At 43.4% G+C, this 23,772-nt stretch overlaps 1 protein-coding gene across 5 annotated transcripts in view; it reads right to left on the bottom strand.

The window, feature by feature from the left end:
- Positions 1–23,772, bottom strand: part of ambra1b (autophagy/beclin-1 regulator 1b) — a 39,503-nt gene that overhangs the window by 13,769 nt on the left and 1,962 nt on the right. For 4 of the 5 annotated variants that reach the window (XM_044192212.1, XM_044192209.1, XM_044192211.1 and 1 more), the window contains 15 exons: positions 20,367–20,572; positions 15,811–15,869; positions 15,267–15,450; positions 14,287–14,459; positions 12,413–12,479; positions 10,814–12,336; positions 10,374–10,460; positions 9,167–9,352; positions 7,508–7,588; positions 7,135–7,235; positions 6,709–6,819; positions 5,274–5,462; positions 4,842–4,996; positions 2,345–2,484; positions 819–923 (listed from right to left, as the gene is read on the bottom strand). In XM_044192212.1, the coding sequence (XP_044048147.1) occupies positions 819–923; positions 2,345–2,484; positions 4,842–4,996; positions 5,274–5,462; positions 6,709–6,819; positions 7,135–7,235; positions 7,508–7,588; positions 9,167–9,352; positions 10,374–10,460; positions 10,814–12,336; positions 12,413–12,479; positions 14,287–14,459; positions 15,267–15,450; positions 15,811–15,869; positions 20,367–20,498 (3,293 nt within the window). In that variant the 5' untranslated portion in view covers positions 20,499–20,572. Of the gene's footprint in view, positions 1–818; positions 924–2,344; positions 2,485–4,841; positions 4,997–5,273; positions 5,463–6,708; positions 6,820–7,134; positions 7,236–7,507; positions 7,589–9,166; positions 9,353–10,373; positions 10,461–10,813; positions 12,337–12,412; positions 12,480–14,286; positions 14,460–15,266; positions 15,451–15,810; positions 15,870–20,366; positions 20,573–21,188; positions 23,097–23,772 lie in introns of those variants that run through there. The other variant, XM_044192214.1, reaches the window with a different exon arrangement.

Here is a 23,772-nt window from a genome sequence, read left to right as displayed (position 1 = left end):
TTTACTTTTCAGATGTCGACCTACAGCTCCTCTCCGAAAGGTTTCTCCGTTGCTTTTACATCATTACTTTTAATTCCTCAGTTTGTATTGGTTCATTTTTGGTCACATGGTGCATTTAAGCATCCAGAGGTTATAAACACTCAAGCGCTACACCAGGGCCCTGTTCAACATGTTGTGATCAGCTTAAATGATCCAGTTTATTCTCATGCAGCTAATTTGGTTCTTTCAAGTTACCTTGAATAACTTTGTGCTCTTATTTTGAAATAAAGGCAAGTACAATTCACACATTTCAGTGTTCAAATGAGAATTCACAGTTAAATGTTCATGTTTTACCACTGAGAAAGTTTAAAGTGAGTTCATGCCTTTCATTTATAAGGTTGGTTAGTTCCTTTTATTTTAAGTGTACCTATTTTATTTGTGTATTTTATCATACAAAAGGCATTTAACTCTTTATTGTGAAACTTATTGTGATAACACCAACACATCATAATGGTTTCTCAATAACTATCTCATCTAAAATCATCGTCTGCATCTGAAAATGGGTTCATATGTGGGCATTTACATTTACTCTAAAAACTCTTGGTCATGATCCAGCTAAATGTCAATAAGCTGCACTTTTGCAGGTGTTGGCTTGTTGCTATGACAACAGCTACAGGTATATTATTCCCAGGCAGCTTTGAAGAACGGAGAAATCCAGACTTGTGTCACATCAGGTTAACGCAAATATCGACGTAAGAAGAACAAGGCCCAACAACAACAACAAACACCAGGACAGAGTTTAAAGGAGCAGACGAGAAGAGGCGGCCGAAGGTTCTCACCCTGGTCTGTCAGGACCTCGGGTCCGGCTGGTTCCACTGTTGTTGACGGAGAATAAAGGTTCGCTGCTCGACTCTGCGGGGCTCTCGCCATCGCTTCGATAGAACCTAAACACACACACACACACACACACACACACAGCTTGTTAATTCACTTCCATTTACGATGTTAAAAGCAGAGGAGGGATTTCTTCGTGGAATCACACAGACCACGACCTCATTAAAAGCGCTAATAGACCTCCAATTAAGGGTCTTCCTGTTCAGATTGACCATTAGGATAATCGCATCAGCACTTCTCATTGTGGAGGGGGTGGAAGGGAAGCTCTCTGAAGTCAAGCCAACATCTGTATTCATTCTGGTTCAAGTGCAGTGCAGAGTTAGCGTGGAAGCCAATTAAGGGAAGGATGCACAAAGACTCCGAAGTGATTAAAATAATTAAATCAATCTTAGTTCCTGATAACTCGGCCGGGTCCGGGGTCCGTATTTATCAAGCAATCGATCCCGACTGGCAAACGTTCTCAGAGTGACGCCTTTTCGGTGCGACTTTAGGACTAGGAGTAAAAGTATCTGATCAGCTGTTAATGACTCCTATCTCAGCCAAAATGTAGGAGAGCTGCAGAGGATGGCATTCAGATAATACAGGATATTAAGTTACTTACTTACTTACTATAATATCTGAGAGATGTGTTCATATTGTTACTGTGTGACATTACAGAAATAATTGCTCCCACCTGTAGGGAACTTAACACGAGGTGACCACAGTCCGCAGTGAGTTTTCAACATGACTAAAGCGAGCAATGATGTTGAAAACATTTCACAATACATGCAAGACGAGACACAGGCATTATGAAATGAAGCGACCGGATACGGCTGAAACGATAATTACCTCGGCTACCATCTTAATCTGCAAATACATTTGTTTTTTAAGCCACCAGCAGCACAAGTTTGTCTGGCGTCTCGTTTGGTTGCCTGTGGAAAATATATATATTTGTTATATTTGTTCTACGTGGTTTTTGTGACGTGTCCCAGCCTACCTTCACTATGTGCTGTAACACAACTTTCCTGCAATCTGTGACAACATAACACACATTATTCACTGATGGAGAAGGAGCAGGGAGAAGAACAAGCTTACATCACCTGCCCCCTTCTCAAGACACATAAAACCTACACGCCATTTTCTGCATTTCGACTTTAATCCTCATCGAATACTCCAAACCACATTTGTCTGAAAATGACACATCATCATAATTTCTACTTTGTCACACTCTCTCCCAGGAGTCACCAGTGTAGGAAACTTAAATAAAAATAACTCTCAGTCCGACTCTGAGGTAGGAGTGGTTTTGGTCCCAGATTAACCCAGATTAAGATTCTGTGATGCTTGATAAACAGGGGCCCAGAACCAGTGGAACGCATATATTCAAATAGCGGTGTCTGCAAGTCTGCGTCTCCAAACAGCAATAAAAACATGATTTGCAATACAACCAATTAATGAGTTCTGGTTTCCATTTTCACAGCGTTAGGAGACTCACACAGGCCGGCAGATGACCAGGTCTCCCTTGTTGGTTCCATAAGCCAGACCCATCCCTGGATCCGGCAGCCAGCGAGCAGAGTTGATACTGACGTGGCGCCTCTGGTCTGGAGCCATGGGGTAAACCACGTTGAACACCATCTGAAAGGCACAGCAGCTGTATTTACACACGGCAGCGATCACCAGCTGACTGGAGAAGCAAAGCTGAGCTGCAATTTAAAGAGATTATCGAGGCGAAAAACTAAACGTGGGATTTCTTATGCAGTCTTCCTCATTCTAATGTAGTTTTCCAAAACTGACAGTTCCAAGGAATATGAAAACACGAGGGTTTGCAATTATCACTGAACTGATATATTTTAGGGATGCAATTAATTATTTTCATTATCAATTAACTTGTTGATTACTTTCTGCATAATTGATTTAACTGCGTCGTCTAAAAAATAGTAAAAAATGCTTGTCACAATTTCCCAGAGCTCAAGGTGAGGTCACACTCCAAAACTCGAGGACTTTTTACAATTTACAACGATATGAAACCGAGTGAATCCTCACATTTTACAGGCTGGAAGCAGCAAATATCTGGCACTGCTGCTATAAAACAACAACAAATCGATTCATCGATTATCAAAAGAGTTGCCAATTAAGTTTCTGTCATTTGACTAATCGACTAATCATTTCAGCTCGAATACATTTACTTTTAAATCTCAGCTTATTTTTCATAGAAACAACATTTTCTTTCAGGACTACAACAATGGCAGACCAAATTAAAACACAAGTCTCTCATCGGCCCAGAGTGTCACAAAACACATCCAGCCAAGTTCTCCGTTTTCTCTTTCTGATCGAAAGTTTACAAAATTACACGGACATTTTCCACTTTGTGGCATTTATCCATGCAGACATCTGTTTCTGAGATTTCTGCCTCCTGCAAATACAACGGAGGAGAACAGAAATATGTTTGTTATGTTATATAATTTCCCTGCCTGTTTCTATTCTTCGGTTTTGTTTTTATACGATCTGTTATTGTGCAACAGTGAAAGCAGACAGATAAAAACATTTCCCCTTTGAGGACAAATAAAGTGATGAATACATTTTAAAACGCAAAGCCAGAAGCAATATCCCAGTCACACATTAATTAATGGAATTCATTAAAACTAATTATTATGAAATTGACACAATACAGAAAAAAAACTACAAAAAATGAAGCAAAAAGCTTCATGGAATAAAAGTTTAATGTGCATTGATTTTTGGGTGTTGATTTTCTCACTCAGGTCTTCATCAGACTGAGACGTTACAGTATTGTTAGTCATGCTGTTAGTAGCAGAATTAGTACTAATACTGATACGATTGTCAGAGCTGTTTAACCCACATTAACCAACTGTTCAGACAGCGCGATAGTTTCGCCTTCTGGTCTATTTTTTCCATGTGCCGCGAGCAAATCTGGCAAGAAAACACACTGATAATCTATTAGAAACGATATGAACTGATATTATATGTGATATAAATGATCTGACTCTGATAAATAACATCCCATGCTTGCCAACCCTTTTGATTTCTCTGCCCCTCCCCCTCCTGTTCTCCGGGTGATATTTTCCACCGACATGATGAAATAAAGATCTGCCCACCCACTATATTTATTAGAAACAGTATCACTGCGGTTTGTGATTGTGTTTTTTAAATTACGTACTTATTCCACATATTTGTCAGCCGTCTCTAAACAGCGAGCGAGAGAGACGAGCCCCTCCCCTCAGATCAGGGATCCTTTTAACATGTTGCAGAAGACGCGACGTCCCGCAGAAACAGAAAGCTTCAAGTTATAAATTCATGAGGTTATTATAAAGATCAGCTCTTTATTGTGATTAGAAAAGAGCAGAGGAGCAGAATCGCTTGTTGACCAGCGTGGAGAGATGAAGTGTCAGTCTGTATGATCCTAGGTCACCGAACTGGACATTGATCATTCATCTCCGTCATACATACTAACTGTGCAATATTCTGTGTTAATACTGTATTGCTGTGCAATATTTAGTTTTTCCTATTTCTTATTCATACCTCCATTACTGCTGTTGCACCACTACTTATTACTTATATTATTACATTGTATTATTATACCTTATTATCATCATCAGCCGGTAAACCCACCTGGTACTTCACACTTATTTTATTTTATACTTATACCCACCTGGTACTTAATGTATTTTCTGACCTGTTTTATAGTGTATTATATTTTTTGCTGGTACTTTCTCCTGTGTGCACTGACGTAAAGGCGAGCTGCTATAACAAAGAGTTTCCCTTCGGGGATCAATAAAGTATTTCTGATTCTGGTTCTGACTCCGGTCTGAACAGCCAGGCTGCTGCTCGCAGGAGGAATGCCGTAGCGTGGCGCTCGGCTCCTGTCTCCCCCCGCCCGGTGAGACGCTGCTGGTGGTCTGGCCTGCGTGTGCCTGCTGCATTATTGGGCTAACTGTGGCAGTAGAATAAGGACTGCTCTGTCAGTGCCGCCTCACCCTGATGGAAGTCTCTCCTCCGTGTGGCTGCTGCAGGCGGAAGACTTGCGCCACCATGTGGTCGGTGGTGGGATGCAGCAGGATCCTGCGAGAGGCCAGGCCGACCATCACATAGCAGCCCATCGGAGACAAGCTAACAGAGATAGCATTTGGACCTGTTGAAGGAAATACAACAAACCTTTTCATTACAGTAATCTGATTGGTAACATTACACAAGATAAATCTATTCTTTCTGCATAATTAGGTTCATAAAACTGCAAAATCCAAATCGCCATTTCAATGTGAAATAGAATTCACATCTGAATATAATTCAAGATCCGCTTAACGCAAAACTAAAATCTACTAAATCCTCGGCAGTCACTGCGTCAAACATATAATAAACATATTTACAGCGTTTGCCGATAGAGGCTGAACTTTAGAGGGATTCTGTACCGAATCTCTTGGTGTAGAGCATCTCTCCCAGGTTGTGGGGAGCCAGAGAGTAGATGGCCAGGATGCCCTCATCTGGAAAACCCCGCTGACTGCTGGGAATGAAGACCGCCAGCAGCTGCCCGTCTGCAGAGATGTCGCAGCTCGCATCGTTGTAGATCTTACAGTTTGGCACCAGAACGTTGACTGAGGCTGGATAGCAGACAAACACATCTCTTCAGCATTTCTCACAGATTTGCTTCATCAATACGTCTCCAGCAGCACTTACACCAGTGGTTTCCAAACTTTTTGGCTCACGACCCCTTAAAACGAAGCGCTTTTTAAAAAAAAGATTCTTGGCCATTTTATGCTTTTATTATCAAGTGGAGAGTAGAGAGATGACAGGAAACGAGGGGAGGGGGAGATGGAGAACAACACGCTACAGATGTCCCCAGCCGGACACCAACCAGGGATGTTAGTTCAGTTTCAGGTTCATGGTCGCTGCCTTAACCTCTAAGTCGGCCCGCCACGGGGAGTTATGAGCAGTTCATCTCAGATTATTTCATTTTGATGATTTTCAGAGCCCTGTACAGATAAAAGTATGCACAATTTGACAGAAAAAAATAAGTCATAAAAAATAAACAGAATTTTGTGCGAGATAAAAAATGTTCTTTCTTTATGTCTAATCATCTTGTGAGCGGTCTGACCCGACTCAGGACTCTCCGATCCGACTCTTATCCTTTCACGGTATCTGCAGATACAGAGTATCAATCCGATACCGGCGCTCTCTTTCAAGCCGATACCGGCGCTCTCTTTCCCCCCCACTTTTAAAATCTGTGTGGCCCTCACTGGGACCATTTTAATGTACGGTAACATGAGGTCGGGGGATTACTGTGGAGTCCATATCTATAAATGAACGAATGTTTCTGATAGCTGAAATACTGAATTATAAAATTACACTGACAAACAAACTGTAATGTGGATCAGTTACATATTGGCTGATACCTGATCCATTTAATAACGTCAGCATCGGTGCCAATACCAGTCGGGCGTATCAGATCGGTGCTTCCCCAGCTGGGAACCACTGATTTACAACATTATGGGCCACTGAAGTCCTACACTGAAACACAGACTAATACAATTAAGGAATAGTTCGCAATTTTGTGAAATCCTCTTCTTCTCAGAGTCAGATGTTCAGATTGATACCACTACAGCCCATTGCACGTATTCAGTGTTAAGTAAACTATGGGGCACGGCACCACCTCTAAATAAAGAACAAACGGACACAAAAAGGATTAAAAACTACATGAATAAAAAAAAAAAAACAGCTAACAGTTAACAGCTCTGACTAACAACCAATTCTTAACTACTGCCAGTAATGCTGCATCATTAATAGTCAAATCTCAGAGGGCCTCACAAACTACAGGACAAAGTGAAAAGTGCAGGTGAGGAGTTGTACCGTTGCTGATCTCAGGCAGGTCAAATTTGGTGAAGTCCCACCACTGCAGACGGTAGGTGGTGTTAGCGATGTTGCTGGCGACCGCAGACTGACCGTCCCCGATCGATGCACCTGAGGAAGACAACAGGAAACACTGTTAAACAGTGGGGATATTCAATCAGAGGAGAAATAAGAAACTAAGAAAGTACAGATGAACAGCCGGTCAGGTGTTTTTCTGATAAAATATAATAAAAATTACAAGAGTCGCAGATTATTTTCACGATCCTATCAGTCAACTCGACGTTAGGGCTGAATACTCAAACAAAATATAGTGGGGAAACTGAACAACATGCACCAAACCTTATCAGCATTTGGCTTGTAGCTGGTGTTTTTTTTTCCAAACCTAAAAAGGTATTTTTGGTAGCGGTGCAAAGTGTGTGTGTTTACCAGCGAGTACTCTGTTGACAGAGGAGTGTGTGGCCAGGCCAGGCTGCCCTCTTTCATGGAAGATCCCAGCATAGGGCAGATACTCAGGGAGGAGGAAACGCCTGGAGCAGAACAGGACAAAAACAGAAAAACCAAACCTGGACTGAGAACCAGAAATTATTTCTGTATTTAAATTCTGCACACGTAACAATGAAAACTGAAACCATTTAAAACTAAAACTTGCTCATCCAGAGCTACATAGTACAAGCTCAGGTATTCCTTCATCGTCCGAACTCCAAGGATCCTTATTGATATTGTTTGAAAAAAAAGAGGACAGGGTCTGAAGGTTGTTCTGCACAGAGGAAGCAGAAAAGAGTTAAAGTTGCTGACTCACCGTGGGACAAAGCGACCCAGCGAGGGTGCAGACATCCTGGCGTTACGTGGCGTCCTGTGCCTCGCTCTGTCTCCATTATCACTGGATAAAAGAGGATGGTGAGGTTACAAAGAAGAACGCCACTACGTGCTGCATTGCTTTAGTACACAGCGCAGGTTGTACGCTAGGAAAGACATACCTTCTGTACCAATAAATCAAAGAAATAGAAAACAATTAAAAGAAAGAAGAAAGAACACCATTATCTCCTCCTGACAAAATACTGGTTGTGCTGAAAATGTAGAAAAACCCGTTTAAAGCTTTTAGCTTTTGCTTTGCATGTCGCTGCATCTCCAAGTGAACATTAGAGTGTGTAGCTCACAGACTGTATATAAAGATGGCCGCCGCGTCTCCACTTCCTGCCGCTGTACTAAATGAAGCCAAAACGTCCCGGATACGGGAGCTGCCGTCTTGCGCTGGTGACGTCATTTGGAGCCAGAGTCTGCGCAGTAGTGATCGGGGGTGGAGCCGCGGTATCGAGGTCCCGCCCACACACCCGGCCGACCCAATCGCGAGCAGAGCTCAGCTGTCAATCATGACGTGAAACCCGCTTATTATAGCATCAGATAACTAATTTAAACCGAACTTATCAGAATATGAACACCTGAACAAACATCAGCGTGATAAGAACGACCTAAACTGACAGAAACCATCTTTATCTGACGTGAGCTTTGAGTTTTTAGTTTGGCTCGTGTCCCGGCCGCTAACATGGAGGGGGCGGGGCTTATGACCTGTACTGCAGCCCGCCACCAGGGGGCGATCCAGATGTTCTGGCTTCACTTTTAGGGAGCTGTCAAGTCGTCCATCTTTATATACAGTCTATGTTGTGAATATAGAAAATTATTCAGGTGCACCGGCGAGCGACTGGTTGGCAAAATGCACAGATTCGCTGAACTCTGATGCGAATTCTCTTTAGCAAAGAGCGAGAAGCGAGAGTACAAAACATTCAGGTTGTAGCTGCTCATGTTTAGCCGGCGCAGACCGCTGTGTTCACCGGTTAAAATGAATTTCAGGAGTCTGAGCATTCTGTCAGTTAATCTTTCATTCATTTTATATAAATAATTTAAGCTTATAAACTTAATATTTTTGACTCAGGACCTTCAGTATTCAGATCAAGTAGTTTGTGAAAATAAGGTGTGTCAGATTTAGTTTCTACAGCTGTTATTTCAATGTGTCAGATACATATTTAATCATCATTTAAGTCAAAATTAAGTATCAGATCAGACTATCGGCAGATAACATATTAAAGGACTCAGATCGGGTCTAAATAAAACTCGGGACATCCCTACTCATAACATTATAGGTGATGAAGCAGCATGTAACATTACAGCAGTATAAACTCCACAGCACAATGAGCTTTGTGTTTTGAAAGAAGACGGCGTGACAGTGTGACATCAGTTTCCAGTTGTCTTGGCACAAATCAACCACTTGCATGCCATAACGCTTCAACTCCCTAGAGCTACGCTTTTGATAGAAACCAGCTTTGCTTAGTTTTGTTTTTCTTCCTCCTCTTGCCTCAGACAACGTCCGCACTCGGCTGAATAGGATGAGGCTCAGTTTGTTATGTTTCATGTGATTAAAAACAAGTTTAACCCATGTTAAAAGATACAAAATGAAACTTACTCCAGCTCCTCAAAGTCCACATCACTGTTGTCCATGGAGTTGGACGGGTTGCTGGCCGGGCTGTCTGATGAAGACGACATGGCCCGCAGGCGGTTCTGCTGGTAGCGAAGCGAACGCTGACGAATGCTGTCCCGCCGCGACAGATACTGGATCATCCTCTGGGCGTAGTAAGCAGCTGGAGAAAGCCTGGACAACACGGAGGACGGGTTCGGGTTCATTCTTTATACAAACTTCAAAAGTGGGCGTAAAAGTAAGAATACTGTCAGCGTATGACTGACAGTAGAAACCGTTTTCTGTAGTCAGTCAGGAATTGCTCTGTTTTGTTCCAATTTCCTGAACCTCATGAGAAGAAAACCTCAGAAACAGAAAGGTGGGTGTCTTAACCATATTTTAATTGTTAGTCTTAGGTAAAATCTCATTATACCATCAGAGAGGCAAATCCCAAACTTTTTGGTCTAATCCCTAGTGTCATATCTAATGTCAGAACCAGTGATTGTTTCGATGGGGAAGAGAGACCGGTCTACAAACTCAGTGACCCCTGGCATTCTGCCCTGGCACAGGCTTTTATCCACTGTTATAAGAAGTGTGTGTACTGCAGAGCCTGTGGGCAATAATTTAATGCAGACAAGGAGAAGTCCTACAGCTCAGTCTGAAAGTTGTTAAACAAAATAATTACAAGGTTGTATTAACTTGTAAAACAGAGGGAGCTCCGTGCCACAGAGTCAGCCTTTCCAACTACTGTAACTGCTGACTGCGCAGTTTATAAAATCACAAGCCCTTCGTCCCGCAATGACTCAGTCCCTCCAGAAAATGGCAATCGCAATGACGACTGCTAATTCAACAAATCCCTGCAACAGCTTTAAATATGTTAGAAAAACAAACCGTCTAGATGAGTAATGCTACATTACATGAAACTATCTGGGCTACAGTAAGCAGGGAGTAGTGTACCTGGCTGGACCGAGGTAAATGAAGTGTATTTGTCTACCTGGCTGGATTGGGGTAAATGAAGTGTATTTGTCTACCTGGCTGGATTGGGGTAAATGAAGTGTATTTGTCTACCTGGCTGGATTGGGGTAAATGAAGTGTATTTGTCTACCTGGCTGGATCGGGGTAAATGAAGTGTATTTGTCTACCTGGCTGGATCGGGGTAAATGAAGTGTATTTGTCTACCTGGCTGGATCGGGGTAAATGAAGTGTATTTGTCTACCTGGCTGGATCGGGGTAAATGGGATGGTCTCTTGATCCTGACATGTCATAGCGAGACAACGATAACAGAGATGATTCCAACAGTCGCCTGTAGTCATAAGAAACAGAAGGACAGATATTATGACTAGAGATAATTACTGAACAAAATAATTTGAATAAATGTTTATATTTAACTCACCCTGTGGCTAAAAGTAGATGTTCAACAGCATGTCAGCCATAAGTCAACCAATGGTTGACAGGCTGTGAAACAGAGATGTCAGCCTTGCCCCAAACTAAGATTAACCCAAAGCCAGATATAAATGTCTACTTATCACACAAATGTGGTAATCACTTGAATCTCAGACACTTTCAGTGATTATTGTGACTTTAATTCAAAGTGAGAGTGTAGGTATGCTGGTATTTGCCACTGACAATGAAAGTGGTGACACAAAGAGATCGTACCTCCTCAGGGAGTCCTCATCTGGGGGATCAACAGGCATTTCTTGGCTTAAGGCCTCCGGTGGCTCTGCTGATCTGCCGGCAGCGGCCTGACGGTACACCCTCTCCCACTGCGCTGTGTCCTGGTTGTACACCAAACCCACTGTCTGCTCTCCAGACTGGCTGGGAGATGGGGCTATCGGGAAGGCCACTGTTCCTGCTCCTCCACCTCCAGAGGGAGGTGGCTGCTCGCTGGGCTCTGGAGGTGCCCTCCTCTCTTGGGGTTGGGCTTCTAGTGTCCTCCTGCTCTCCTCAGGCTGCCAAGGGGAAGAAGAAGAAGAAGGGAAGGAGGGGGATGAAGAGGAGGGCTCCAGAGTGGACGCAGAGGTGGAGGAGGCTTGGTTGGTGCGCTCCCAGCGCTGAGAGTCATGGTTGAAGGTCAGCAGGTTGTGGCAGGCCCGGCAGCGGTTCAGATGGCCTCGGGAGGACGGGGGAGGAACATTGTTCTCCAGGCTGTGGGAGGCAGGGGGAGGGGGGAGAGGAGGCTGGTAGTGGATTATAGTAGGGGAGGAGGTGGAGGAAGATGAGGAAGGCCCAGGTCTCTCTGGGTCCATGTTATTATTCAGCAACTCTTGGCTCTGCTCCTGACTTCCATCCGCCATGCTGCCCCCTAACGGTGGCTCCAGGTCCTGCATGCGGTCAAACTCCATGAAGTAGCGGCTCAGGTTGCACTGCAGCACATTGCGGAAGGAGGCCGTGTTGCTGCGAGAGCCATCCCAAAATGGATGATGCCCGCTGCTTGTACCGGAACCATCTCTGGCCCCAGGCTCTCCCTCTCCTCGGGGGAAACCCCGTCCTTCAGATGCAGAGGTGTAGACAGGGGACTGAGAGGAGCCGTCCTGCTGACGGAGCACTGAAAGGAGGCTGATGGAGGAAGAGGAGGTTCTGGGAGGCAGCATAACTGGACCAACCCCACTTTCCCTCATATTTAGCAGGCTGCGTGTCCAATCAGGTCCTGGCCTCGAGGTGGAGTGCGGCTCGACGCCGCTCGGTGCAGTGGGATTAAGAGAAGTGCCGGCACTGTAGTAGACTGAGGTAAAGGCAGAGGGTCGTTCTGGGGGCTGTCTGGGCTCTGTACGGGCCGAAGAGAAAGTGGAAGCTGGGGGGGGCTGGGGACTATCAGATGACACCCTGGGATCAGAGGGGGTCGCATTGGCAGCCAGGGAAGGGTTGCGATTGGTGGAGCAGCGACTGCACAGACAAACCATGCCCAGGTGCTGGGTGCAGCCCGGGAAGAGAGGCCCACGTTCAGAGGTGGGGTACTGGGCCAGAGGCATGCTGGGAGATTCTCCGACATTGCTTCCGTTTTCACCGAGAGGGCGTGGCTGCTCACCGCCCGTCTGAGCCCCTGGGGAGCGAGACGACAAGATGTGGAGGAAGTTGTGGAGGATGGGCGTGCGGCGAACTGGTTGGGAAGGCAAGAAAGAGCGCTGACGGAAGTGAGGCATCTCAACGCTGTCCATAGGAACCTCCGAGTCCTCCTCATTCTGAAAGAGAGTTAACAGCTGTGAGAACTCCATTCAACCAGTGATTAACAACAGAAACGCAGACAACAGCGCTCACCTGCTGATTGGACGGATTCACTATCGCTGTCAGTAGGTTGTGACCAAGAGGGTCAAACCTCACCAACCTGAAAGGAACAATGTGTACAAATAAATGACAAAGGAAATCACAAGGTTTTGTTAATGTGTTTGTGCTTTTTACCAGTATTCAAATAATAAAGTGGTCAGCACAAACAAATAAAAGGCCGGTCGCTAATAAAGTCCGGGCAAAAAAACTTTTAGTGGGGTGGAGTTATCTGTAGCATATAACAGCAGCTCACTTGGTAAATTCAGAATATCCATTTCCACAGCACTAACTCATCAGTACAACAACAGAGACATACTTACCACTCTGCTCAGAAAACTTTCTATTTTTAACAGAAATGCATGTTTTCATTCTCATTCATTCCAGTTGTTTCTTTTGCGCCATACTCCTGATCCATGTCCAGCTACCGTCAACAAAACTCAACACTTCCTGACATTTTTCACATTAATAGCCTAAATATAAAAAGGAAAGTGTTTCATTCATGGTAACACCACTCGGGGAAAAAGTCAAAGTCAATACCTGACATGACTGTGTTGTTGGAATTAGTGCTGGGGAAATGGATATTATACTGAATTTATCAAGACAACAGGTAAACATGGAGGAAGCACCGAGGAAACAAGGGAAATAAGAAATAAAGGCCTGGTTCTTATACAAGCCTGTCCCAGATAAAGGCCTGGTTCTCTCTGCCAATGTAAGTAAATAAAAAGGTATGGTTATGACATGGCAGTGTTTCCCACTCAGAGTTTACCTGGGTGGGCCACTCAGGTATATCAATTAAAATTTTTTTTTTTTTATCCATCTGAGAGAACGACGCTATCCGCGATCGATTAACTAGTGGACAATCTCCCTCGCTCTACCCCTTTCGTGTCGACTACTGACAATCGCACATGCTCTGCCGAGAAACACAGAGAGAGAGAGAGAGTCTCCTATTTAATGTAGGCCTACCTAAGCAGTTGTTTTGTAAAAGCTTGTATGTGCACCTGGAGATTTCGATTGTTTCAATATCATTAATAACAAGCCCCCTCCACACGCGGCTCACCTGCTGAAAAAATCCAAAAACGTGAGTTTTTTTGAGGCGACTTTATAAAACATATTGTTGACGAAGACAACAGAGCAGATACATACAGGGAGAGCGAAACAGAAAGAGGCGGGGCAAGCAGGTGTTTGTGCAGCAGACCAGAGGTGTAGGTGTGTGGGGGAAAAGAGAACTGAAGGGAACAGCAAGGTCAGCAGATTAAAGTAATAAGAAATAACCTACTAGAAATATGTATTAATGTATTCTGTTGGAAACACTGTATGGTATATGATATGGTTCGCTGTTGAAAAAGAAAAATATATTTCGAAAGGAGGCTAAATTAAAAATAAAGTTCTTTGAGCTGCTTTGCGTTTTTAGGGAATTCGAGAGTAAAACATAAATCAGATATGCAACTCTTACTTTACAAAAAAACAATGCTGAGTCATGGAAACTCTACCACTTGGTACTTCACACTTATTTTATACTTATACTTATACTCACCTGGTACTTAATTTATTTTCTGACCTGTTTTATAGTTTTTATAGTGTGTTGTATTATATTTTTGCTAGTACTTTCTCCTGTGCACTGACGTAAAGGCGAGCTGCTGTAACAAAGAGTTTCCCTTCGGGGATCAATAAAGTGTTTCTGATTCTGAAATGGGTTATTATAGTAAGTATAATTCTTGTAAGTGCAAGCACCGTCCACCACAGTGACATGGACGAATGCTGTTGGTACAGTACGGTCGACTTGCAGCCAAATGTGCCGACTCTTACTCTCTAAACCTCACTGGCTAACTCTTAAAGCCACCGCAGCTGCTCTGTCCGATCCAACCCACCGGACTCTCTCCGTGTCACTGCCCGTCTTGACCACGGCGAAGGGCTCTGGCCGGCTCCAGTCCCAGAAGTGGAGCTCGTTGTTGGTGGCGATGAGGAGGAGCTGAGCAGTCGGGTGGAAGGCCAGGGATGCAATGGCAACATTGCTCTCTGTAAACCAACTCTCACTACCGCCCTGCAGAAAGTACACATACGCTTCGTTATCACTGCACATAATCAAATACGAGTGCATTTAAAATGGTTATTTTCTCAACTTCAGAACTGACTGTGCAAATCCTTAAATTGGTATTTTTAAAATCACTGTATGTTGAGCAAGCAAGCGCAGTTTTGTATTTCACTCTTAGAGATCATTTCACCGCAATGATTGAGAGGCTTCAGATGACGGAAATGTGTGTCTTATATAGTAGTGCAAATCTCTAGGGCCGCAACAAACAATTATTTTCATTATCAATTCATTTCTCGAAGGATCATTTGGTCTATAAAATGTTTAAAAAACTGTGAAAAATGCACATCACAATATCCTAGAGTCCAAGGAGATGTCATCTACTGTCTTGTCCGACCAACAGTCCAAAACCCAAAGATATTCAGTTTACTATAAGACCAAGAAAAGAAGCAAATTCTCACATTTGAGTTTGTGTTGTTAAAAAAAAATTAGGTCAAACGATTTATCGATTATCAGAATAGTTGCTGATTAATTTTCTTTTGATTGACTAATCGATTAATTGACTTATTGTTGTAACTACAAATCTCTAGGGGAAAAGTAAGACACACTTCATCAAAATAAAATCAATAACTGCGACACAGAACACATAAAAAGGAAACATAATTTGAGGTAGTCTAGTCAGTTAAACCTAAAGGACAAAATGGACGAAAGTAAAAGGACGATACTACATCATTTTGTACTCCACAGGGTCACGTTACTTAGTATAGGACCTCAGAGGAAGGCTCTACCTGTTACGCTACTTCAGAGGGCGATACTCACATGCAGATCCCAGATGCGGACTTCGCCATCAAGGCACCCAGAGGCCACCAGGCCGGGAATTGTGGGGTGAAAGGTCACACACCAGGGGGTTCTACGGTGGCCCACTAAGGAATGTAGGCACTTTCCAGTCTTCACCTCCGTTATGTAAATGTTGTGGTTGACATGTGTGGAAGCCATAAGGGTCCTAATGAGAAGCAAAGAGTTCACAGTGCTATCATTAAAGAACTATTCAATAAATAGTACTTCTTCGTCTTCACCGGTGATAACTGACTCGCTTATAAACAAATGCTTGTCTGTCAGCTGTGTAAACACACAGCCAGCATGCAAATCTCACTGAGGAATCAAGCTCACGCGTCATTAAGAACAAGCCTTTTGCTCTTCCAGCTACAAGGTGCTAAAATCAGCTGGAACCGAAATACTCACTGTATTTACTACAAATCAGTCGACCATTTTAGTCTTACCGAGTCCCAGGTCAAATAAACACATTTCCAGAGTGATTTCTGAAATATTCTCTACGTTTCAAAGTGTGTGCGGATAATCTCACCTGTCGGGGCTGAATGCCAGCAGGAACGTTGACCGAGGGCTGTCCGGCAGCTCCACTTTCTATCAGGGACACAAACAATTTTACACTCGGTTAAGTAGATTCAACTATGTAGTAGTTCTGGAGAAAACCTCTGTACTAGCCAATAAAGGGAAGAGAACAGTATTAAATCAAACCTAGGTGAACCGTACGTTAATGAAGTCCGTTCTGGATCCAAAAACCAATCGGACTTCAGTTAAAGGTGAGGAAAAAGACTTTACAAGTACTGTACATTTATAATACAAACTGCAGCTTATTCACCACGAAGAGAGTAGACAATGTTTTAGCATACTGTTGCTTTTAATGGCTTTTTCAAACATATGTTCAATTTGTACGTTACAGATAACACGTAATAATAGACTATTTGTTTTAAATGGAGGAAATATTAAATATATAGATAATAGATACACTACTCTCAAAGTCCAGCAGATAGCAGTCAAGACCGGGTTAAAGGCCGGGAAAATCCACAATAAACTGACTGCATCAAACAGGAATTCAAATTCACCTCTTTGGGAAAGTTACGGCTCTGTTCCAGAAGAAAAGAGCTAACCAGCGGATGTAACAGAGTCTCAGGTGAAGTTGACAGTAAGTCGAGTTTTTGTCCTTCTGCCCGGTCCTGATTTATTTAGTCTTATTTTCACTCTGTCCCATGACACCGTCTGTGCAGGGGAATAATTTCTCACATGGACGAGTTACAATAAAGTTTCCATCTGAAGAACACGTGAAGGTCTAAACGTTTTTAAATGTAATAATGTTGAGGATTCTGTACCAAACGTCTCTGAGCTACCGACGTGGATCTAATTTGTGATTTGTTTTCATTTATGTTAAGCAAATAATCATGCTGAAATGTGTGTCAGGTGATTCATCCTGTCCCGCAGCTGCTATCAATTACGACAGCGCAGCAGAGTCTGCCACACATCACCAACAATTTCATCAAAACATCACTCGGCCCTAAAAGGCAGAGCACTTATTTTGCTAACACATAATTAGCTGAAAATGTGTCTCACAGACAGATCTGGGTTGTTTGTGACCCCTGGTCTTCGTTCCTGGTCTGCAGCCTGGACTGAACAGAGACTGGACATTAATTGTGACCAGGCCTCACTGGGCGACATCTGAATAGTCTCGTGGTCTGACCCTGGCTTTAGAGGTACAGGCACAATAAGACCAGTGTTGGTGCAGAGAGGACCGGCGGGAGGTGGAGGACAGAGACGGGGCTGACGGTCGGCTAGGAGTCTGGCTCATTTTGGTTTGAAACACACCAGTGACAGTGTTTAGTTTCCCCCGTTTGTTAACTCAAAGTGAGACAAAATGTGCTCACGTCAGTGGCTACAGTTTGAATATTAATGTCTGAAGCAGCTTGTAGTCATTGTATCACAGTGAACTGCATTTCCCCTCGCATGTGTTTTGTTTTAAAATGTTAGCGAGTCTTCATCCGATTCTGTAACGTCACGGTGTCCGTCAGAGCTGAAGCAGCACTTACATCATCATCATCACGGCGTTACTGGCAGCCAATAGCCACGCCGGCGAGTAACCAACACGGCTATTAATTCAATATTATTGTATATCAGCTTTCAGCGAAGTCTTCTCGTGACGTTAAGTCCAAATCACTGCGTGCGAGCAGCCGTTACGAAACCTCAACAGGACGAGTCTCATGGCCTCATGTAAACATCAACACGATGTGAAACTGGAGAGCAGGCTCGAAATAATGAACGTCATATCAATTTATATCGTGATAAATATCAATATCGACTAAGTCACTACTTCTGTTGTGTTGCGTAACGCTAACGGGGATCCTCCTAACATCAGACCCCAGCCTGCCGCGGGGGGGTTTCTCTGAGACACTCGCTACTCGGCAGCATGCGGTGCGTTTAACTCGGCTAACCCCACTGTGCCTTTTTTTGGGAAGGGGACTTTCTGTTCCTCAAAGACTGACACGTGATTGGTTAGAAACAGCTTTGTTCCTGTCTAGATTTTGGTTTGTTACTCTGTCCCAGAGTCCAAACTAAACCTGGAGAAGCAGCTTTCAGTTTTTATGCTCCACATATCTGGAACAAACTCCCAGAAAACGTGATCTGCTACAACTCAGTTCGTTTAAATCAGGGCTTAAGACTTTTCTGTTTGCTTTTTATTAAATCAGATTTGGGACTATTTATTCATATCTTGCCCTACACTGTAATAATTAATCTCCTGTTTTAATTGTTTTATTTTAGCTTATGTTTATCCTCTATTTAATTTTTTTATAATTTACTACTTAACTATTTAAATGTGCCTTTTGACTTTGTTGCCTTGTTTCTTTTATATATTTTCTGTTTTCTGTAAATCACTTTGAATTACCTTGTTGTTGAAAGGCGCTATACAGTACAAATAAACTAGTACGTTGTCAATGTAACTTATCGGCAGCATGTTGAAGTTTCTAATTTTCCTAATCAATTAAATGTTGTATCGCGATCAGTGTGTATGCTGTTGATATCGCCCGGCTCAATTTGTTAGGTACGGCGAGCTAAAAGGAACAATTCAAAAGCCCGGAGGTAAATCCTGCAGTCATCAGAAGGCTCGCACACTAATCCATCAATAATCTGCACAAGAAGACAGAAGAACATAACCGCACATCTGGTTCCCAGTTGTTCCTTTACTCTACATGGACGTGACCACGCCCCCTCCCTCAGGTGAGGGCGAGGGCGTGAGCACACCTGTAAATATAAATGAGCTGGTGGTTGATATTTAATTATTCAGTTAGTGAGCGTGATCACATGATGATGTCCATGTGAGTATCAAATCAACATTACGTTAAACGGACCCCCCGTAGCTCACCTGGCAGAGCGCGCACCGTGTATCAAGGCTGAGTCCATACCGCGCAAGTCATGACCACCAAACACACAACAGGCCACATTTACACAAGCCTTGTGTTTACATTCTTATCTGTGGCAGATTCATGGAAAATCATGTGAATGTGTTGAACAATGAAAGGGAAAGCTCTGGCCCGGGGGCCGCCGTTTGCCGTTCGCTCACCGCTGCGGTGAAGTCTGCCGTTTGTTCTCTGAGGTTTTGTAATTTCTTGCAGTATCTGCTCGATGTCAGGTGGCAGATACCTTACGGTCTTTCCCTGCCTCGCCTCATCTGATGCGTTTAGTTGTCTTTACGTGCGCACCACCCAGGTGCAACATACGCAGGTATGTTGTCAACGTTTGAGGTTATATGAGGAACCACGGCCTCCCACTCAGGTGGACTCTTCCCAGCCACGCCCCGAGGAAGACCCAGCGAGGGTCCGAACTGCTCGCCGTTTTCTCCTTTGTGACATTTTGAGACTCTGACTTGCGCTAATCAATAAAAGGCATTTTTAACTACATCCTTGGCTTGGTGCGAGTGTGCCTGAAGTAAGAAAAAGGCCACCCCCCCCTTTTCTACAGTTTATAATTCACCTGGCATTCACCTGGAGTTAACCGTTTCCCCCCCGTGAGCGGCCGGTATTCTTTCCTTTTGTTTCAGTAAACCTGGCAGCTCACAGCCGTGTAGCACAGCACGCTGCAACATCCCTACATTCAAAACTATAATGCAGCTCAGACCAAACCTTCAATGATGACTTCTAAAGCTCTTTTCACTCACACACACACACACACACACACACACACAGAATTATGATCGAGTGTTTTCTGCGTCACTGGTGGATTTTAAAACTTGCTGACCATCGCTCGCTTCCTCTTCTCAGCGACACATTTTCCCATCAGTTTCGTCACTTCATGTTATGAGAGAGTTAAGTCTGCTTCGTCGTCTGGGGCGACTGTGGCTTAGTGGGAGAGCGGGTCGTCCACCAATCGGAAGGTCGGCGGTTCGATCCCGACTTCCCTTCCGTGGGCAAGACACTGAACCCGAACTGCTTTCAACTCAAGCTGTGTGAACGGGGTGAATGTGATGTGTAGTTGAAGCACTTTGAATAGAAAGGCGCTACAGTCCATTTACTTCCCGTTTGACTGAGCACACTAATGACAGGATGTTAAGTTCACTTCCTGTTAGCTCTCATGCTGTATGTGAAGAGTTTGACTGGATATTCATTTATTCGTCCACAGTCGGCATGAATGAAAAATTAAAACGTAAGGAGAGACTGTTGGTCAGATTATTACTGTGGTTGTACGATTTTATAACCTTAAAATTGTCTCTTTCACAGCGTTTCATATTTTATTACACTGATTTTAGTTTCTGTGTGCATAAGGGATGAAGACTGAGATAATACATTTATTACATTGATGTTAGAAGGTGGAACAAGACGCACATTTAATCTCACGTTTCAGTCTTTACGTGGATCTGAAGGCATTCGGTTCTGACTCGTGCCGTGTTGAAACTGTTACAGGTGCGACTCGGTAAGATGGCCGTCGGCTCTTTCAGGTAGAAGTGACTTATTCGTGACGTAAGATTACTTCTTGTTTACCTCGTGTGGGGGAAAAACTCCATATCTGAATTAATACTGGAGTAAAACGAGTAATTGCGCCCAACTAACGAGTTATTTCCCCTCAGTAGATACATACCTGACTCTGCCATTTCATCCAGCGGACTTTCTCCTCCACCAGCAGCTGCAGGAGCCTCTGCGAGCCAAAGGTCTGGGAGCCTCGCTCCCGGCTGGACAGGATCCGGACCGAGTTCCTCTGACGGGACGCCATGTTGCTACCGGTGGCCTTGGCTGATTGGCTGCTCACTCCCACTGCTGCCAGTCCGTCGCCATGCAGAGTCTAGGCTGAGAGAGAGCAGAGCGGTGGTTCGGTGTGAATACGCTGAATATTTTGTTGGTTGGACAAAACAAAAAATCTGAATACATCAACTTGCACTATGGGAAATTGTACCGGGCATTTTTCACTGTTTTCTGATATATCAGTAGATTAATCATTAATGAAAATACTCAATAATAATAGTGTCAGAGGGGCATCGTTCCTGTCGGTCGCTGATACACACCAGCAGCTATTTAAACTTCTTTAGAGGTGAAAGCAAAGGTGGCTGTGAGGCCGCAACTAACAGTTATTTTCTTTATCGATTAATCTAACGACTAATTCATCGATGATTCTAAAGATTATTTTTTTTATTACTTGATTAATATAACAATTAATTTACCCAAAATAAATATCACAAACTTGTGTCATTAATATTTCAATATTTTTTAAATAATTAAAGTGAGCACTGCGGGGCGTTATTCTGCAGCAAACATATATTTGTCTGTTGAAAATATTATAATATTTGAAAGGATAAATTTATATATTACCCTGTTTCTAGCAGGTTATTTCTTATGTCACCTTTTTAATTCTACGTGATTCTCCACCTTATTTTAGTGTTTACTCACAAACCTTTAATCTGCTCACCTTCACCCCCCCACACCGACGTATTTCCACGATCGATGACGTAGATGACTTCGATGAATCGCCCCAGCCCTCGTCAAAAACGACTAATCAACAAAGTGCTGTAACTCTAATACAGTTTGTGATTAGAGCTGCAATGATCAGCTGATTAATCGATTAGTTGTCAACTATTAAATTAATCACTATTTAGATAGTCGATTAATCGGGTTGAGTAATTTTTAAAGAAGTTTTCGCTTCTTAAATGTGAATATTTTCTGGTTTCTTGACTCCTCTGTGACAGGAAACTGAACGCTGACATTTGACGACGTCATGTTGGGCTTTGGAAAACACTGACCGACATTTTCCACCATTTTATAGACCAAACAACTAATCGATTGATTTAGAAAATAATCGTTAGTTGCAGCCCTATTTGCGATTAAATTAAAACAGAGAAAACAGAAAAAAGGAACAAGCTAATGTTGGTATTTCTGCAGGAAAAATGACTCCAGCGATATATCGGTTATTTAAATAGTTGTCGATTATCGATGAATCGTTTCAGCTCTCGGTGACTCCGGGTATCCAACCCTTCCCTGATGACCCTCACTGCGGTGTAAAACTGTGGCCGAGCACAGCGCACGACAGCAGCTCTGCAGCAGTTTCATGCGGACTTTAATAAACTGAACTCTGAAGCCGCGTTCAGCAGCGTCACCGCGAACAAGCTGGTCCGTAACAACCAGCAGGAATAAAAAAGGCACAAAACGATGAACGTGAGATCCGAGGTGTAAGATTCTGTTTGAGTGGAACGGCTTCGTGTTAACAACATGAAGAAGAGAATCAGCTGGTGCTGTGATCTCCATCAGAGCGACCTGGAGGTTAAAGCCGCCTCCCACTGACCAGGGCCCATCTCATCGCCCCAAACGCAATTCACACCTTGACGCTGGACAGGAGGCCCGCTGGCAGGTGGGCGGCAGCTATTCTACACTTTAGTTACGTGCAAACGTTGGACGTTAGGGAAACGTAATAAGATTCGATGAGGGAATCACAAGGATTTGATGAGATACGTGGTTTCCACACTGGACTTTAGGGCTGCATCTAACAATTATTATTATTATTATTATTACCATTTAATGTACAAAATGTCAACAAAAATAAATAAGTTCAGAATTCCTCAGAGCACAAGGTGACAAAATAAAACAGTTTACTATAATGTAAGACGATGGAAGAACGGGAACTGGTGAATGTTGAATGAAAGATGTCTAAAACGAATAATCGATTTTCCGTCTATCGACTTATTGATCGATCCTTTCAGCGCTCCTGGATTTGAATCCGGTGAAATGCCATCAAAGCTCATCCCGAGTCGACATCACAAGATTATTTTTGTTATCATGTACGTCTTGGTTCAGGTGGGATTTCCTTCTCTCGCTTTGGTCTGAACCATCAGGCGATTAACTGATTAGCTGATCAACAGAAAGATAATCGTCAGCCAGTTTGATAATCGATTAACTGTTTCTGTCATTTTTCCAGCAGAAACAGTGTCTGGTTCCAGCTTCTCCGATGAGAAGATTTGGCTGGTTTTATTTTTAATGTGACAGTGAATTAAATGTATTTTGGACTGTTGATCAGACGAAACACGACACGTGAAGACGTCACCGCGGGACTACCGGTGACCGACGCCGCTGTTTCACTGTCAGTGCGCCGTCGGCCCGGGCAGGTGTGCGCTGTCTGCGGCTTTTCCCTACAGAGTCCTGGATCATCTCCTCAGTTAGGCTGCTGCCAGAAATCCCAGCATGCAAAAACAGCAAAGATCGGATCTGAATCCCCACAAAGGAAGTGCCGATCCTCTGAAGTTTGACTGACAGCAAATGAACTGGCAACTATTTCTTTTTAATAACAAATGAATAAAAGTTTAGATCACAGTTCACCGGTTGATGTTTGACAATGTGTTGCTTGTTCATTATAGTAAACTGAATACAAACAAGACATCCGATGACGTCATCCTGGGCTGCAGGACACTGACGGGCATTTTTAAACGTTTTGTGACGTTGAACGGACCAAGAGATTAATCCAGAAATAAATAAAAATCACTGGCAGATTAACGGATAGTGAAAATATAATCATTAGTTACAGCCCTATATATATATATATATATATATATATATATATATATATATATATATATATATATATATATATATATATATATATATATTATGTAAACAGGCAAACATTACATGCATGAAGCTGTTACTACGTTCATATTGCTGAATAGCTGCAAGGTGTTAGTTTTGTGCCTGCAGTTCTGCGAGTTATTACAGAGTTGGCCTGAGTTTAGTTTCAATAAAGAGAAACAGATCAGCACCATGCTCCTGGGATCACACAGGCTTTCCACAACCCCAGAGAGAGTACATCACATCACACCGCGACTCCACAACACAGCGCATCACAGGCTGCTCTTAGATTTTGCCATGTCATTTAATTTCCACATCTCTGTGACGGCAGCGGTCCGAAGCTTAGGGAGGAAGGACTGTAACTTGAAAAGCAAAAGTCTGGATCTCCAGCCCGGCTGGGAGAGCGTCCAGGCGAAGCACAGGCCGGCGAGGTCCAATCT

Source organism: Siniperca chuatsi, linkage group LG4, assembly GCF_020085105.1.
Source record: "Siniperca chuatsi isolate FFG_IHB_CAS linkage group LG4, ASM2008510v1, whole genome shotgun sequence".
Classification (NCBI taxonomy): Eukaryota; Metazoa; Chordata; class Actinopteri; order Centrarchiformes; family Sinipercidae; genus Siniperca; species Siniperca chuatsi.
This window is presented reverse-complemented; position numbering and strand designations above follow the sequence as displayed.